This window comes from Falco biarmicus, chromosome 3 (genome assembly GCF_023638135.1).
Source record: "Falco biarmicus isolate bFalBia1 chromosome 3, bFalBia1.pri, whole genome shotgun sequence".
Taxonomy (NCBI): Eukaryota; Metazoa; Chordata; class Aves; order Falconiformes; family Falconidae; genus Falco; species Falco biarmicus.
Genome location: NC_079290.1, coordinates 108,552,457 through 108,569,522, shown reverse-complemented (window position 1 = coordinate 108,569,522; position 17,066 = coordinate 108,552,457). Strand labels below are relative to the sequence as shown.

The following is a 17,066-nucleotide window of genomic DNA, read 5'->3' as shown; positions in this document are numbered from 1 at the left end:
GGGAAAAAAAAAAAAAGAAAAAAAAAAAAGAGAAAAAAGGAGGAGGGATCACATTCTAATGAGCTGTCAAGCCTATTCTCTTCACATTCCTATTAGACTCACTGATAAGTGGAGCTGGCCCGTGTGCCAGGCAGATTTAAATCAGTGCCCATTCCCTGCTCCCTCCCCTCAGCCCTATTCTGTACCTCCCCTTCATTATCTCAGAGAAATCACCATTTTTCTGGGAAGTTTGTAAAACTGTACATGAGTGTGTGGTAGAGCTAAAAATATGTGGCTTGGAATATGCACTCAGCATCGCACCACACATTGATACATCAGAACTTTTGCTTTACACTCTACTTAGCTGTGTTCCATGCAACATTTTCCCCTAGCTCTCATTAAAGAAATCGGAAACCCCCCACTGAGCCAGGCTCTGGAGGGTATGCTGTTTATTAAAAATAACAGCAAACCAGAGGTTACACATCTCCTACAAGCATTTCATAAAGGAGATCTTGAAGTACTTGGACACTCTGCAAATTTTTGTCAGTTCCCCACCACCCAGAACAAATAATTCCTATTCTTTCTACAGATATGGAGTGTGATGCAAAAATTTCTCCGAGATTGTACCATGAGAAAGTCCAAGAATGACAAAAGGTTGAAGAGCACATAATGTGAAGTCCCTTATTCAGTCAGCAAGCAACAGACTTGCTTTTTTTTAACAATCCCTTTACCATGCCTTCTGTAATCCAAGTAATAATGCCAGCACAGCTCTTCATTGGACTTTAAAGGCAGCCAGGGTGGATCAGGAGCACTATCCATGGCTCAGGGAAACTGAGGTATGAACAATCTGGGCGCATAAATCAAGTACAGGGTTTTTTAAAAAAATATTTTTTTCAGCATCTTTTGAGGGAAATGGAGTTTCAGAAAGAGAAGAGACTAAGAAGGGAAGTTACACAGAAGCTAAATAGTTAACAGCATTATCACCCCTCCCCCAACTAGCTCACATTCCATCAAAACTACGTGGCAGACTTTATTTGTTAATAATATTTAACTTTCTTTGGCGCCTTCTCATACTTAAGCCTCTTTTTCAGGTTAGTTGTAGACAAGCCATGAATTTGTAAAAGTGCACTTGATGACACATTAATAGGATGATCTGTCATATTGCAGCTAAACAGCTTGACAGATCCGCACACCATGGCAAGAAATGACATTCAAGGCTGGAATGGGGCAATCGCTTTTTTAGTTTGCTGGGGCAGGCTGCATCTGTCTGCCTGCAGCATCTCCTTTCCTATCCCAAGAGCCAAATCCCAGGACTATATCCTCAGTTTTGGGGGGAAACGAAACCTACCTACGTTTGCAAGCACAAGGCGAAGTTACCTGATGGTCCAGTAAGACAAGCTGAATGTAGCCAACTCCTGCCTGCATACTTTTCTCTGTGTTGGGCTGAAACAAGCATCAGCACAGTTGTTAGCTCTCCTCCAACCTTCAATTCACATTAGCACTATCTGTAAAAGATTGCGTACCTTGCTGCTGCTGTTCTCACATCCAAGTTGCAGCAGTTCCAAAGCACCTGAGTCTTGCCAATGCACAAACAACATTCAACCCCCATTTGCAAAAAAAACCCAACGAAACAGGAATAGGGCAATGTTACACTTCCTGGCACAGCAAACCAAGGATCTCAAAGGGACTGGAAAGACAAATTGTTTCTTCTCTGAGCTCAGCACCATTGCAGCAAACAGGAATAGTTAAGAATATAACAATATCAATTCTGCACGAGGAAAGTTTTACAGTAGGGAAGGTATTATAAGAAGCCACACTTACGTTTCAAAACCGTGCACAAGGACCCAAATGCAGTGTTTGCAAACCCTGCAAGAAGCAAGTGTGAAGCTAGTGAGGAAACTGAATAGTTAGGGCAAGAAACTTGTGATTTCATCTTTCAATCTCTACTTACGCAATTCACCTTTTACTCAAGGTCTAAAAATAATACCCAAAGGGCAAAAGGTTGAAGCTAGGATTTTCCCAGAATTGCCCATTGCACATACATCACACAATTCCTAAGCCTTGGTACAGTGATTTTTTAAAGCAAATACAGCAGATGGCACATTACCATTGACTAACACACACACACCCTGCTTCACAGCGGATAAAGGTCTGGAGGACTCCAATGATAGATCCCTTGGGTTTAAATTTGAAGTTTCCTAATACTAAGCCAATAATCAGCTCAAGCTGTTGATTGGGTTAACATACAAAAGCTGTCAGAACAAACCTAAACACACCAGCAGACAAAAGAGCAGCTTTAGGAAGCGAGACCAAGAGCTTAGAGCTACTTCAGATGCCTTCTGCAGCGTCCCCCCTGGAGCTGCCCGTACCCCTCGCTACAGAGCACCTCTCCATTCACTCCCCCCCCCCCCCCCCCCCCGCCATTCCCATCCATCCCGACCCACGCGGGACCGCTACGCCATCTCGCGGCAGATCCACGCAAACACACCGAGACGCTCGGAGAAACGGAAACACCCGCAGCGACTCGCAAGGTTTCTCTCGGGGTGGGCTCTTCCGAGTGAGCGAGGTGTAGAAATAACGCTGTTGGGGCAAAGCTTTTATCGCTAATAAAAGGCTCCTCGTAAACCCTAATAAATCACCCTCATTCGTTGCCCAGAAAAAGTCTTTTCAATAACACGAGACGTAAACGCTTTGAGTTCATTTTCAATCGCATCCCTTTTGTGTATGTGTCTAGGGGGAGTGGTTTTTCCACTATAAATACGATTTTTCTGCTTTAAGAACTAAGACCTGGCCTTCGCTGGGCAGCAAAAGAACTATCATCTTGTACACTGTCTGTCTTCCTGGGATTGGGTTGCAAGATAAGCCACCAACAGCAACAAATTATTAGCAGAAATTATTCAGAGACATTCAAAAAATACCTTTTAAAGCACATGACTTAAGGTAATAATCCTAATTACAAATTACAAGCTTGCTCTCCTGAGGAAAAGACAGTTTGTCACTTGCTGGCTGCTTACACATTTAAGGCAAGCTGGAGAATCCATCAGGTGGGCAAGAAGCATCTCATTTCTTTGACCTTCTGTGTAGGAGAAAGTTTCCCATTAAATACTTAGCTAGATACTATCAACATCCACAATCAGTTTCAAATCCAAGTACTTGTGCAAATGCAATAGGAATTTGGGGGTTCTTACCCACAGAATTTGTCTAGGGCAGGGGCAGAACAATGTCTTCTCAGCAAGAATCCTGTATACTACACGGATTTGAAATACAGCAACACAGCTACCCCCATCTGACCAGCTCCTCAGTAACATGAGCCCCAAGAAAACCGGAAGCAGGGGCAACTGACAAAATGAAAATCACCAAGTTTAAACAACAGTTTCAAAAGAACTCCCAGTCACAAGAACTGATCTGAGCAAGAAAAACAGGTAAAAATACCAGCATTATTAAGGAAAATCCATGATTTCATAAAATAGATTAAGACCCAGCTCAGCCCTGGCAGATTCAGACAAGCAAAAAACCTCACTTCCATCAAGTTGTAAAGAAATTGCTATTACAAATAACCATGTTTTGGATCCCCCACCCCCACCCCCAACTGAAATGCTAGTCCAAAATCAAATTCTAAAAGTCCACAGTGAAGACAGCCTCCAAGTAAAATATACTGTTTTACACAGAACTGAAGCTATCTAAGATCCCTAGGTAATTCAAGCTGTCAAGATAGCACAGAACTAGCTATCCAGATGTTAGGGGAACAGCCCCAGAATAAACTCAAACTCCACTCAAACAGCAGCTGTTGAATTTGTAGCAAGGTTCCCATGTACTTTTTTCTTCAAAGACATCATCACTGTTGGCAAGGTCAGTGAAACACCATCTTAGAGTGGCTCCTATGTGTCTCAGAGTAGATGATGAAAGCAGGCACCACGCTACAGTAACCGTTATGTCGTTACAGAACAAATACCTCTCCAGAGAGGAACTGCATTATCACAAAAAATATTTAAAAGAAGTTACTACCTGTAGGCTTTCCTGGAGGTATCCCTTACATCTGTGGTAAAACTAACTTGAGGAAAAAAAAAAAAAAAATTTAAAACCTGGAGGCTGGAGAGATGCAGTTTTGCCAGTTTTCATTTTCTAGTCCATACATATCCAGTTAAGATTTCTTCCCAGTGATTCCTTTCCCAAAAACAGTCCCACAGAAAGTATAAATTTTATCATGAATGTTTATTATGAACAAACAACTTTACAATGCAGTCATTTCTACTCCTCAGTACATGCTTGAAGGTTAACTTCCACAACCTTGAAATCTTAGGGGGAGAAAAGTTATGGCTACACACAAATCCAGGGTTTTAAAAATCAAGAGATCTTTAAAGGCGACCACTGAGATGTCTTCTGAATCAAGCTGCAAAAACTCCCTAGTACCTGTGTATAGCAATCTTACAGAAACCTACGAAACTGCAGCATTAAAGTAAAGGGCCAGACATTTATTCCAGTACCATATACCGAGGGACAGCTTTCACTTTTATTACATTAAGTAATGTGCTGCTTCAGGGCACGATAATATTTTTGCATGGCAAAGAATGATTTACTCCATCTAATGACTTTGGTAACAAAAAGATCAGATACCGCATACTGTTATAAATTCTTTTAAAAAACACAAAACGGTAAAACCTACACAAAAGGGAATAAGTTTTCCGTTACCAAAGGCAAGGAGCAAGGAGATGGATCAAAATCGTGTAACCTATAGGTGCAAGGGTTCAGTCAACTACTGCTCCTAGCTTTCAACAAATGGCACCTGCAAGGACTGTCAAGTCTTTCCCTGATTCCAGGGTACTGAAGAGAAACTGCAACTGGAAGTTTTCTTTTTAAATATAACCAATCCTTAGAAAAAATGCAGCATGTCCAGGGTTTAACCAAAGGGGGTTTTTGTTTCCAGTTGTGGCACTTACTTCGAACAAGAGACCCATCTTCAAATGCTTGGGCGTAGCTTAAGGCCAACTTCTTGTCACAGAATAAAATGCCTTTTATTCACCATCTCCGGATTTTACTAGTTCTTTTACCTTAGTTAGGTACACTTCATAAAGATGCAAGCACACCATGCCCAGAGTCTCCTTGCCTTTGCCTCATCTATGCGGACAAAAGAACTTCCATAAGATAAGATGATAAAAAACATACATAACCAATTATAAGCTTCTGTCTGTAGGTGATGTCAACGGTAATAAAAGGCATTGCAAGAACACAAACACATTCGAGTGATACTGAGACCTATGAGGCAGAACAGCCTCAGCTACAGGTCCATATGCTTTGAGGGGAAAAAAATAATTCAGCCTGACAAGCTGTCTTGAAAAACCTATCACTGCAGGAAAGACATGACACTCCCCCTCTTCCTCTCCAGCACAGCCCTGACTGACAGAACATGATTATTTCTAGATAGATACAACTGGTGCTTCTCTTTTTACAAGAGCTGATTAAGCACATACAAGAGGTAAATTAAAAATAGTTATAAATAAGGTTTGGTAAAACCACAAAATTAAAAAAAATAATCGAAGATTTATAAATACATTTTAAAATCTAGGCTTTTCCAAATTCCACCCTCACACACCCCATCTCCTCCTTCCCTTCCTTACCTCAGTAAGAACTGCTTTAAGATTTCTTTAGTATAGAGCTGTTCTGCAAGTTTTGGTAATTCCTACCTATTGCAGAGAATTGGTCACATTATTGATGCTTTAAGCTGCATGGCTCATGGGTTAACACTACATTTTTGCTTACGATTCAAGATACCAAGGAGAAGCAGAGAAAGAGAAAAAAATCTGAAAGGGAAAATAAAACTTTCAAAAAACATTCTTAGATATATGAGGTAATATTTGGGCTCTTCACAATACTTAAAATAAGACTATGCAGCAAGATGCAGAGCTTTTTACCCTGCTATCACCTTTGAAGTTAATTGTAGCATTAACAGTGAGTGCATTCCTCCCCAAATGACTAGGCTTCACTGTCAATTATGAAAGGCACAGTAAGATTGCCTCTGATGAAACAAAGCATTTGGATAAAATTAAGCAGGGGAGAAAAACCCAAGCAAAACGAGTTAAAAGTAATTTCAGACAAGACTTTTGAACTACCCTAGGAGCTTTAGTGTTTATCCGAAGTCCTGTAATCCCATGAACAAACATGAGTATTTCAGTCATCAATCACGTGAAGGGGAACAGTGATGAACTTATACCAAAAAGTAAAAAGCTTCTAGAATCTCAGATGAATTTGAAGGGTTTGGGTTTTGGCTTTTGGTGGTGATGGTGGTAGTTTCTTTTAAGAGTTTACGCAAATCTTCAAGTAAGCAAGCAGAACTAATTTTAAGGGTTTACTTCAGCTAATGACACTTCAGATTAATTCAGCTGACTCTGAAGAAGCTGGTTTGTTCAGACTCATTGGTCTTTTTATCTTCACAAGGGTTAGGGTTACTGCAAATGCAAAAAAGTAACTGAAGCCCAGAAAAATCTCTGGATTTCTTGAATACACAGTCAACTCTCCATTGGTGTGTGCAGTTTTATTTTTTTTTCCAACAGTGGCATCTTGTGATCAAAATTAAGTACTACAGCTTTCAAATATAACATCTTCCAAAATGGAAATCTGTAAATGAACAAATCCAAAACAATACTGGATATGGGTAGCCCCACTAAAGACTGGCTCAAATGCTTTTTCTTGCTCATCATTCCTAAAGGCTGACAACTGCACTTCTCGTAGCCCAAATAAAACCTTCAATGACTTTTTTGACAATTTAGACAACACATTTAACACACATGGTGTTATCTTCCCCACTCATCTAATCACTACTGACTAGATATGCAATGATCATTCTATTTAAAAAAAAAAGAAACCAGCAATCCTCTGTAGCATCAATGTTCACATTAACCAAACCCTTACCCAAGTCCACATGAAATCTTGATTCGTATCAACACCTGTACACTCTTCCCTAACGAAAATACGATATGCATAAATTGTGAAATTTTAAAAATTGTCCAATGAAGTAAAAAGCCTAATTTGCTTAAGATTTTCAAATTTCAAATAACAGATGGAAAACTGCTATAAAAATCAAAGCACTAGAAATGTTAGTGTCTCATCAATAATGCTTTGACTTGTTTGTAAGCCACTACTAAGACAGTAGCAAGGACAAGAGGATCTGTGAGCAGAACTACTTTCAGTTTTCTGACTAATTGAAACTAGTCCATTTCCCAGACATAACCCATGAGCCAACCGATGTTTTACCTGCAACTTGGTAAAACAAGAATTTATCCCAGTGTCAGAGTCAGATGCCCAAAGAGTCCCACTCATTCTGCAACTACCACTAATTTGGTCTTGAAATTCTTTTATTATTTTCATTCTTGCGCTATGCTTCTCAGTACATACTTGACTGTGTAGGCAAAGGCTGCAAAACCAACTATAACAAACAAGTTCGCCAAAGCACCGCCTAAAAGTCCATGGTTACGATTGGCCTGTTGGAGACCTGGATGATTGGCAGGTGCCAATGGTACATGCCCGTTAAGAAGGGGTATTCCATTCTGACCGTAGTGTGCTTCCCCATCAGGGACAACATCTGGTAAAGGGAGAGATGGAGGTCTGTTACTGAGCTCTTCTTGTGCTTTCTGTTTTTGTTTAATCTCCTGGAGAAAGAAAAAAGAAAAGTGAATAGCTGGGAAGTGAAAGTGGTGAAACTCTCAGGTGCTTTTTGAAAAGATTTCAGAAACCAAGTTCTTACCTAACTTTAGGTAAAGGATATGGTACACTTTATATTGTAGGTCTTTTAAACTAAATTAACTGCATTACATACATTCTTCACAGTCTCTCCATTGTCTTCCAAAGTTACCTACTTCTGTAGCTGACACTAACAATCATTTGGCCAAATTTATTTTTAGTTCACATGTACATTTTCCAAGAAGCCTTTTTTCAGAAATGAAATTCTTGCATCAAGTCTTGCATGTCCAGCTTCTTCTGAACACAACACATTAAAAAAAAATAAAGTCAAGCCATCATAGAAGCTTAGAAGGATTAGGACTGTTAAGTATTACATGTTAAAAATCTGCCTGTACTTAGGACATAACAGCAGTTATCTATTATCATCTTCAGAGTTTCCCGATGATTTAGGTACTAGCAAAACAGTACTGCAGAAAAGTATTTCCAATTCTCTGGCATTCTTGTAACTGATAAGGAAACACAATCAAAACCTTCAGTTCAGATTTGTATCTGCGTAAGGAAGGAAGGAAGTGGAGATAAAATTTTTCCCAGAGGCCTGTCCCAAAAGAAGACAGAGGGAAAATAGTTTTTGAACTACGGGTTTTAACACCTTTAAGCATAATAATAGATGAATCAAACCTGAAGTTCCATAAGCACTCACCAATCTGCCCAAAAAGGCGATTTCTGTCTGTGGACAATGTTTACTTCACTAGCTGGCTCACTTGGTTGTAACCCCAGGTTCTCTCTCATGCTTAAGAAAACAGCTGGGAAAAGCCTCTTCTACATCTTTCCCCTGCTGTTCTACAGTATATGTTCTTTGGGCAATAATTAACACCCGCAATTCGGTGAAATTTGTACAACTCTGAATAGTTTGCCTAACAAAATTAATTTTATGCTTAGAATTCCAGATTACAATGAGCATCAGCACTATAATATTGTAACTCCAGAGTCACGAAAACAAGAGTTCGTAACAGAAGACTGTTCCAATTCATACAGTATGAAGAAAACTAACTCTCAATGTCTTAATAGTAGCCTGAAAGAACTGAATTCCTTCACTAAGAAGTTACAGGGAAGGAACCATCCTGAGACAAGAAAGAAGCATCCCTCATTTGTAACAGGTGAGACCTTTTAGAACCAAGTAGCATCAGTGGAAACTGGCTAGACAATCCCAAAGGTCTGAATTAAGTGAGATACCTTTTTCCTTTCTTTCTTAAACCTATACCATCTATTTAACTTACCTGGCAGAAGGGTAATGATTTTTAGAACCTTAGTCAAAGCGAATTGCTGTATCCTTCGGTTGTTACCCCCATATGACAATATAAACTGTGTATCATACAGGATTAGTGTTGCAAAAGACACACACCCCAAAAAGTTAAGCAGGAAAAATAAAACAGTCTGATCTTAAAGGAGAATTAAGAAAAAAAATCTAAAATATTGATGGACCAAATCCAGATACACAAAGACTAGTCCTACCCAAACTCAAGAAAACACAGCATAAAATTCTACAAATATTGGGACCATAACCACATCTGCTGCATGTACAGCTCAGTCAAGGCTATGATAGCAATCCTAACAGGGAAGATGAAGAACTACAGAAAACCAAATTATCACACAGATGGAATTCCCTTACCTCCACCACTTCAGGGAAGAGCTCACAGAAGACTTTATCTTTTAAATTAAATGCTAAGCTTTGTGCAGCCAGTTGTCTTTTCTGTTGAGGAAAAAAAAATTATCAGCACTTGCATATAAGCAAAGTTTACATACTTTAATTCAACATCTGACTTCCCACAAGAATGGTGCAAACCACTAGCCAACTGGTTTCTAACATTTAAAACTTTGTATTTGTGAATATTATTCACTAGAACAGACATCTAGACGTATGTTCTCAGTTCTTCATCATATGAGATTAGCATTCTGTACCAGTGCGCCTGCTTGGCAGACACTTCAAGAGGAAGGAAGGAGAAAGTCCTAGCCATACTGTTCACCAAAAGGGATTTTAAGTTCTCCAAGAAATCCTTTCATTTGCCCATCATCTGTATTAGGCAACAACATAATCATTTCTGAGACATCAAAATACCAGCTGCTGCTGCTGCTTTAACTTTGAGGTCAGGTTCAGCATTCTCTAAGCTGACAAAAGGTACATCACACAGTCCGGAGCTTACTGTGAACTCTGACGTCTCTATGCTGCCCAGTGTGGGGCCCTTTTCCACCATAAAACTAAGAAGGCCCGTCAAGATCGTCGAGACTGACCAAGCTGGATTCCATGTATCCGGGTGGAAATCAGTGATTGAAAGACACAACCTTCAAAAGACAGGCAGTGCATTTTATTATTGCCACTAAAACCATTACATGTTATACATATTGCTAAAATGGTGTTAATTGCTTAAGTGTTAGAAGAAAATCCTTACCTTGTATTACACTTAAACCTTCCATTAGGTGTAATCATATAAATACTAGGAGGTTTAAAAGGAAATTCTCTGGGGAATATTAGTTTCCCATGATAATAGCCACCTGCATTACATAAAGAGATGAATTACTTATTTTGCATGAAGATGAAGTCCTAAACTGTTACTCAAAACGGGCCAAATAAACCCCTTTACTTGTCTCCTTCTCTCCTCCACACTAAAGAGATCAAGCTCATCATCTTGTGTCTCTAAAACACAGTAATAATAATGCCCACCTGCAGTGGATTCACTTTGGAGGCAATCCTCTCACAAGCATATCACAAACGGCACTTTCTGTTGTCAGGTCCATAATATATTTAGATATAACCAGCCAAAGTGTGTGTATTTAATACAGCACAAACGGGCTAATTTTCCAGAAACAGCTAACTGAAAATACAATCCCTATGCAGAATCAGATTTCAAAAAGCATTCTGTGACAGGCTGCAGAAGACACTGTGAATTATGTGACTACAACAAATTAATAAGGCTTTCACATTCCCCACTTCCTCCAGAGAAATTCATAAAGAGAATATAAATCTCAGTTCATGTGGTAACAAAATGTGATTTTAGTTACCTTTGATGGTCACATACTATCTAAAGCGAGCTATCTGCTCCAAGACCTCGCGCAATTACTTAATAGAAACTTATCTGTCTTCAGTTTAACCTAACTGTAGTTTTGTTAGAATCCTTGATAACAGGAAAATTACTAATAGATAGCGGTACCACTACCGCTTTCAGCAAGTCATCACACAAGTCACAGACAGCCTTGAAGCTGCACTAACAGTTTTTAGAGCTATTTCCAGTTGTTATATTTTGCTCATTCAAACAGGCATGTAATTACTCAGGCATGCCAATCACAACATAAAAGTACATGCACGCTTTTGCTACATGCTAACTCTTACCTTCATAGGGAGTCATCTCAGGTCCCCGTACAACATAGTGCCTAAGACAAAGAAAAAAATCTAAACAGTATGAAAGCCTTCACACAATCAGCCATCCATTCCTCTAGAAAAACGAAGATCAATATCACTTCAGCAAAAGTTTCTACTCCGCCTCCCAAAACCAAGATTCCCATACAATCTATAGGAGGGAGGGAGTCAGACTTGACAACCTGGAAAATCTTGTTCTCTCCACAGTTCATTGTAATTCTTACCATTCAAGGATATTAGATGGGAGGGGCTCTGCACAGATATAAGGCACTGGATCTTTCTTAATTCGCAGGTAGTCTTGTTTAAGTCTCTGTGTTGCTGTCGTTGGTGCTCTCTTATTACTGTTGTTGCTCATCTGGTTTTTAAAAAATATATGTAAATACAATCTTAATAGACATAGAGCTACAACAGTTCACTGAACACAGCTCCATTTTTTTGCAAAATACTTTACAGAGTATTTTTTAAAATATAAATTAATTTACCATAACTTTTAAATGGCAAGAACCATGCAAAATCCTAACCAACACACTCCCAAGAGACTCTGCACATTGCCAAAATGGGAAAATACTCCTTTCAGAACACTGCTGCTTAAATACCACAGTAAATTGCTAGCATGAAAATAATAGAGCTATATTATGCACTATAGAACCTGCTTGAATTCTTAATAACCAGTCTTGTGTTTAGGCTGAACACACATCATGACACTGTTTTAAAGGACTTAAGTCTTTTTGAGTAATTATTTTCCCTATTCAGTTTGCCCACGATTTAAATTCATTTAGTGTTTCTCACATCCAGTTATTTGAAAGAAACAACAAACAAACACAAAAGCCTCATTACTGACTTGGAGGTGAAGGCTTTTAAATTACATCTGCCACATGCTTAAAAGTCAGTTGAATTTACAGAAGCGAACTTTTGAGCCAGATTATTCTCTTCCAGATAAACAAAGACCTCATCCAAAATGAGACAACTCAATGTGAAGAAAGGAAATTCCATGCTGCTTACAAGACAAAGAAAGCATTAGCCCTTACAATGCACCTACAGAACACATACCAATTAACAACTGCTATTTAACTCACTTTTGCTGGAGACATTTAGCAAGTTACTTTGCTTTATACATGGAAATTTGAGCGAGAACAAAAAGGAAAAATTTTATAAGGAGGTTGTATTAAGAGATAAGGCAACCTTACAATACGAGAGCAGCATCTGACACAAAAAGTATGTTAAATGCCTATAAGCCTTTCTATTCCTTTACTTCAGATAGCCAAGCAGAATTTATTGAAGAAATAATAATATTTAAACCATGAGCAACAATTGTACGTGGTCAAATATTCAAACCTTACTCAAAATAAACACGTTTAAACTGGCTTTTGTCAGAATTAGTGTAAATCTTTGTTTTAAATATATTTCCTTGAAGGAAGTCACACACCTTTTTGTAAGTCACACCTCTTGAAACCATAAAAATACTAATTTTTCACTAAAAAAGCTTTGACTTTAAAACATAAATTAAATCATATCTTTTTAATTTAACACAATAATTTGTTCTGAAGTCTGGCAACAGCGCCCCTCACTATGGGCTGCAAAGCCACACTGAAGTACTTAAGTTATTGGGATTTTAACACCCCTCAAAGCCTTATCTGAAAGGACAGTTGTATCTTACACGCGGAAAATAAACACTGACAGAAGCGACGACCGCGAACTCGTTGTCCCATCGGGACATCCCAATTTACGAGAAGAGAGCAACCGGCCAGCGCTTCCAGACGGCCGGGCACCAGCACACGATGCTCCCAGATGCAAATCCCGAAGGAGCAAGAGGACAACCAGGGAGCTGCCAGCCCACAGCGAGCCCCAGCAGGCCGGGGAGAAGAGCGGCAGCCGACCCGGCCCCCCCTACCCCCGGAGCTCCCTCACGGGCTCGCCCCGCCGGCCCAGGCCCCGCTCACCTCTCCCTGCTGGAGCAGGCCCCTCCGCCGCCGGGACGCCCCACCTGCCCGCAGCCGGCGGCCGAACGAGGGAGGGAAGGGGGGAAGGAAGGAGAAAGGAAAGAAGCGCCACGAGAGAAAGCGGGAAGGCAGGGCAGGGCCGCGACCCCCACGCCTCCCCGCTGCGGCGCGACCGCGGCTCCTAGCCAAGATGGCGGCCCGGCGAGGCGGAGCCAACGGACTGCTGGCGTCTCCTTCCGGGAAGGAACCGCCCCACTTCCGGCGTGGGGACCCGCGGCTCCGGCGGCTTCCGCTTCCGGTGGGGCCGATTTGGCGGCGCGGGGCGCTGCTGAGGGGCAGCCGGGGGCTGGGGGGCAGCGGTGGGTCCCGTGCCCTCGGCGTTGGGCCGCCTGGGGCTGCGGCCCTTCCCGGGCTGCGGCTTGCTGGGCCCTGCGGCCTGGGGCTTGCTGGGCCCTGCGGCCTGCCGGGTCTGGGCGCGGGTGCGGCCGGCTCCGGGGGGCTGGGGTGCGGGGCAGCAGGCCGCGCCGCCGGGGGAGCACCGTGGCCGGGGTGCGGGCCAGCAGGCCGCGCCGCCGGGGGAGCAGCGGTGCGCCCTGTCGGGGCAGAGAGGCAGCCGCCAGCAAAGCAACACTGATAACGGAGGTCCGGTGTACTGGGACGTTGCCAGGCAATTGTTAGGGCTTCAAAGAAAATTATATTTGGGAGGCATCGTGGGGGTTGTCCGACTTTTTTTCTTTCCTCAAAAATAATTAGCTGTCTGTGTTTATTTTGCTACAAGTCTCCTCGATCTGTTCTGCAAATTCCCAGTGTTCATCAAATGGATGAATGCAGACTCATTTTCTGTCAATTCAGTACACAGGCAATATTTTTGCTTCCAGGATTACACCGGCAGGCCCGTAAAATACAGCAAATCATCTCTTATCATGTTGATGCATCTGTTGCTTCAGTAATGTTTATGAAGAACAGAGCAAGTCCATCTTAGGAGAAAACGCTGCAAAATGTTGCCCCGTTGAGGTGAACACAGCGTTACTTTCTCTCTTGGATCCTTAGCTCGCTGTCTTGCAGGAGCTCTTTCCCTTAAGGGATTATGTGAGATGCCTACGGTTGAAAGATTAAACATTTCCACAACGTGGGTATTGCAAAGTGTTCTGGAAACACAAAATTCGCCCTGGCCTTAACGTTCTTGGCACAATAAGCAAGTTGAATGAGTGAAAACTAGCATCATATTAACACGCCGCTTCGTGCAAGGCAGGCTTTAGCAGACCAGTCGTGATGGTCCTTTTCCAAGGATTTCACCCCAGCCCTTGCTGTCAGGGTTATGCTGATCTTCACTGATTTGGATCCAGCTCAACACTGTTTCAGCTATATTGAATTTGAATACTTGTATTGCTTGTTATGCTTGTTCACATGCAAAAGCTGCCAACCAATTAAAAATGCCTCTTCAAAAGACTAATAAATACTCTAGCTGTGGCTAACATTTAATGTTTTGCATTTCGGTCATAACCTATATACTGAATTGTAACCCAGTTGAGAGCAATTTTGTGCTTACTCGCTTCCCATGCTCTTCTTTCAGGGCTTTTGAAATTTGCAATTCAAACTGTTTGTGAAAGGGAATTCTTGCAGTTTGATTAGTCAAGATTTAATTTAAAAAAACATAAGGAAGAGATTGGCTCCTGGCTAATACATCTGTGTTTAGTTAGCGCTCTTGGTGTGTAGAGGATAGCGGCTGTACTGTATCCATTAACTATTAGCATATATATTAGTTTAAGGGAAAGTGTACTTCTGTTGTTTGGGCTAATAATCTTCCTTTATTGCCTCAGGTGAAACGAAAAGGCAGAAAAGAAAATGACTGAGTTGTCCAGAGACTTTGAAACAGACTCATAGATGGGACTGCATGACTGCAATAAAGGCCAGAATTTTTCTTCCTGTTCCAAAAGGTGCAGGCAAGAATCTTCCGTGGGCAACGACCACAGTTCTCCCCTCTGCCTGAGCGCTCCTGCACCGGTACCCAACAGAGGGCACTGGTAGCCCACACACTTTTTAAGCTCTTAGTTCTGTCTGTTGCTAGTAGTGTAGGCTGTTGGTCAGACTTGCACTCTCTCAGGGGTTTGTGGAGGTTAATCAACATCAAGAACAGGGAGGGGGAAAAATGGCTGTGATGTCAGTACCTGTGGGGGAAAACCAAATTTCAAACCACCTATACGTTTTAAGTTTCACTTTGTTTCTACAAACTGAGGATTGCAAAATACTGTGTCCTCATAGAATCTCTCACTTGAGCTTTCAGTTTGTTTTTGGTGGGAGGGTGCAGTTTTCATTTATGTCCTAAGCACTGAGGCAGGGTTGCTGATGCAAAGTGACTGTTGCATTAGACCCCAGGGAGAGCTACAGTTGTGCAGCAAACTGAAATTATGTTTGGCCTTGCAGAACCCCACTGAGAGTTGTTAACAATTTTTGTTACTTCAGCTTCAAATATGGACAAGAAATATTTTTCTGAAGTAGGAAAATGATAGAGATTTTAGGAAAAAAATTCCAATCTGAAATCACGAAGAGAGAAATTAACTAAACAAAAATATTTTGTTTGCTGAGGGGTGTAAAAATTTTAATTTAATGGTAGTTTCATTTCATATGTCTAATATTTTCCGTGATCACTCCGGACTTCAATCACAATAGCAGGATCCTTCATACACACACTGTTCACCTGTCCCACCTGTGGCCTCATCAGAACTTTCTGAGTTAATGAAGTTTATCAAACCGTGTCCTATTCTTTCAACTGTTTTGATTTTGGTGCCATGAAATACTTCAAGGAATAATGGTTTGCTTCACAAAAGAAGCAATAGTTGATCTGTTTTGTTTTAATCTCTTACACTCACTCATCCTTATATCTAATCTGAGCTCACAGTTTACAAATTCTTGAAGGTTTTGCACAACAGAAGGAACTTTTATTATAAATTATTATTATACTTTGATATGTAACACACTGTATAAATACAAGGTATTATTAGAATGCTGTATTAGCCTACATGTATTTTGCCTAATAAACTCCCCATGGCAACTCATGCAGTACAACACATACGTAGTTTTAAACCCTTTGACCTGATGACAATTAACATTTCTTTCCTCTGCTACACCATTTTGTCTTTTTGTGTGTTTGACACTGGAATTCCTACTAAGTCATCTAAGTCTACAAATGCAAGAAATGTGAACTAGAGACTGTAATAAAAGCCCCAGAATGCTGAAGGAATTCCAGAGCTCATATTTATACCTCTGTCATTCTCTCTAATGTTCTTCAACCCCGAAGTATTTCATGCATACGTGTGTTGTCATTAACATTCCATTCATCTCTCTGGTATGTTATTCTCAACACTAATGATAGCATAGAATGAGTCCTCTCTCAGAGTAGTTTCTTTCTTCCCAGTTGTTTTCCAACATGCAAATGAATCACACTATAGAATTTCCTCTCTGTAAAGTATCTTTGGTGTACTGCTATCGTGTCTCGAAGGCATATTTTAAACCTGGGCTTGGGAAGTCAATAGAAGTTCCAAAATTATGTTCTTAAACCATTAAGTGCAGCAAGCAAATAAGTACATACTGCTAAATTAACTTGGAAGGTGATTAACTCCAGGACAGAGACAAGTGAGACAGTTCACTATCTCTTAGAGTTGGTTTTTAGTTTGATATGGGCCCATCAGCAGGATCACATGGGTGGTTACAGGACATGAAAACATCTTTATATGCTTGTGAACACAGACTTTTTGTTTTATTCTTCAAAAATGTGTAGCTGTTTGACTTTTGCACTGCAGAATTTTTTCCTTTAATTGTGATTGTAAGAAAAACATTGCAAATTTTCAGGACAGATACAAATAACCGGAACCCAAATTTGACTGCATGCTCCATGCATGCAGTTCAATGAGTGTTTTGAGGCTGACCTTGGTGGATGAAGAAATAATTTGAGAAAGAAAATGCACCCCGAGGAATGTAGTGAGGGTTAATTAGCGTTCACATGTACTCAAATGTAATCTTGCCCAGTAAATGTGGCAATGCTGTGGCTGCTGAGCGTCTCT

General features: G+C 40.8%; 2 protein-coding genes across 4 annotated transcripts in view; both read right to left on the bottom strand.

The window, feature by feature from the left end:
• The window catches only part of C1QTNF12 (C1q and TNF related 12), a 28,394-nt gene extending 26,809 nt beyond the window's left edge, over positions 1-1,585 (bottom strand). For 2 of the 3 annotated variants that reach the window (XM_056331063.1, XM_056331064.1), the window contains exon 1: positions 1,357-1,585. The gene's annotated coding sequence lies outside the window, so the exon portion shown is untranslated. The remainder of the gene's footprint in view (positions 1-1,356) is intronic. The other variant, XM_056331065.1, reaches the window with a different exon arrangement.
• A 2,587-nt stretch (positions 1,586-4,172) lies between these two features.
• On the bottom strand, positions 4,173-13,233 carry UBE2J2 (ubiquitin conjugating enzyme E2 J2). Its single transcript, XM_056332184.1, has 7 exons — positions 13,006-13,233; positions 11,290-11,420; positions 11,039-11,079; positions 10,101-10,203; positions 9,855-9,993; positions 9,323-9,403; positions 4,173-7,622 (listed from the first exon to the last, which is right to left on the bottom strand). Exons 2-7 carry the CDS (start codon positions 11,418-11,420, stop codon positions 7,338-7,340), a joined length of 780 nt encoding a protein of 259 aa, XP_056188159.1. The 5' UTR covers positions 13,006-13,233; the 3' UTR covers positions 4,173-7,337.
• Between the last annotated feature and the right edge of the window lie 3,833 nt (positions 13,234-17,066).

Excerpts from the sequence above, each read along its gene's own strand:
- UBE2J2 (XM_056332184.1), bottom strand. The coding sequence starts at position 11,420 with ATGAGCAACAACAGTAATAAGAGAGCACCAACGACAGCAACACAGAGA. Across the intron at positions 10,204-11,038 it reads TGAGATGACTCCCTATGAAG|GTGGCTATTATCATGGGAAA; the intron begins GTAAGAGTTAGC and ends TATGTAATGCAG. Across the intron at positions 7,623-9,322 it reads TCTTCCCTGAAGTGGTGGAG|GAGATTAAACAAAAACAGAA; the intron begins GTAAGGGAATTC and ends TTCTTTCTCCAG.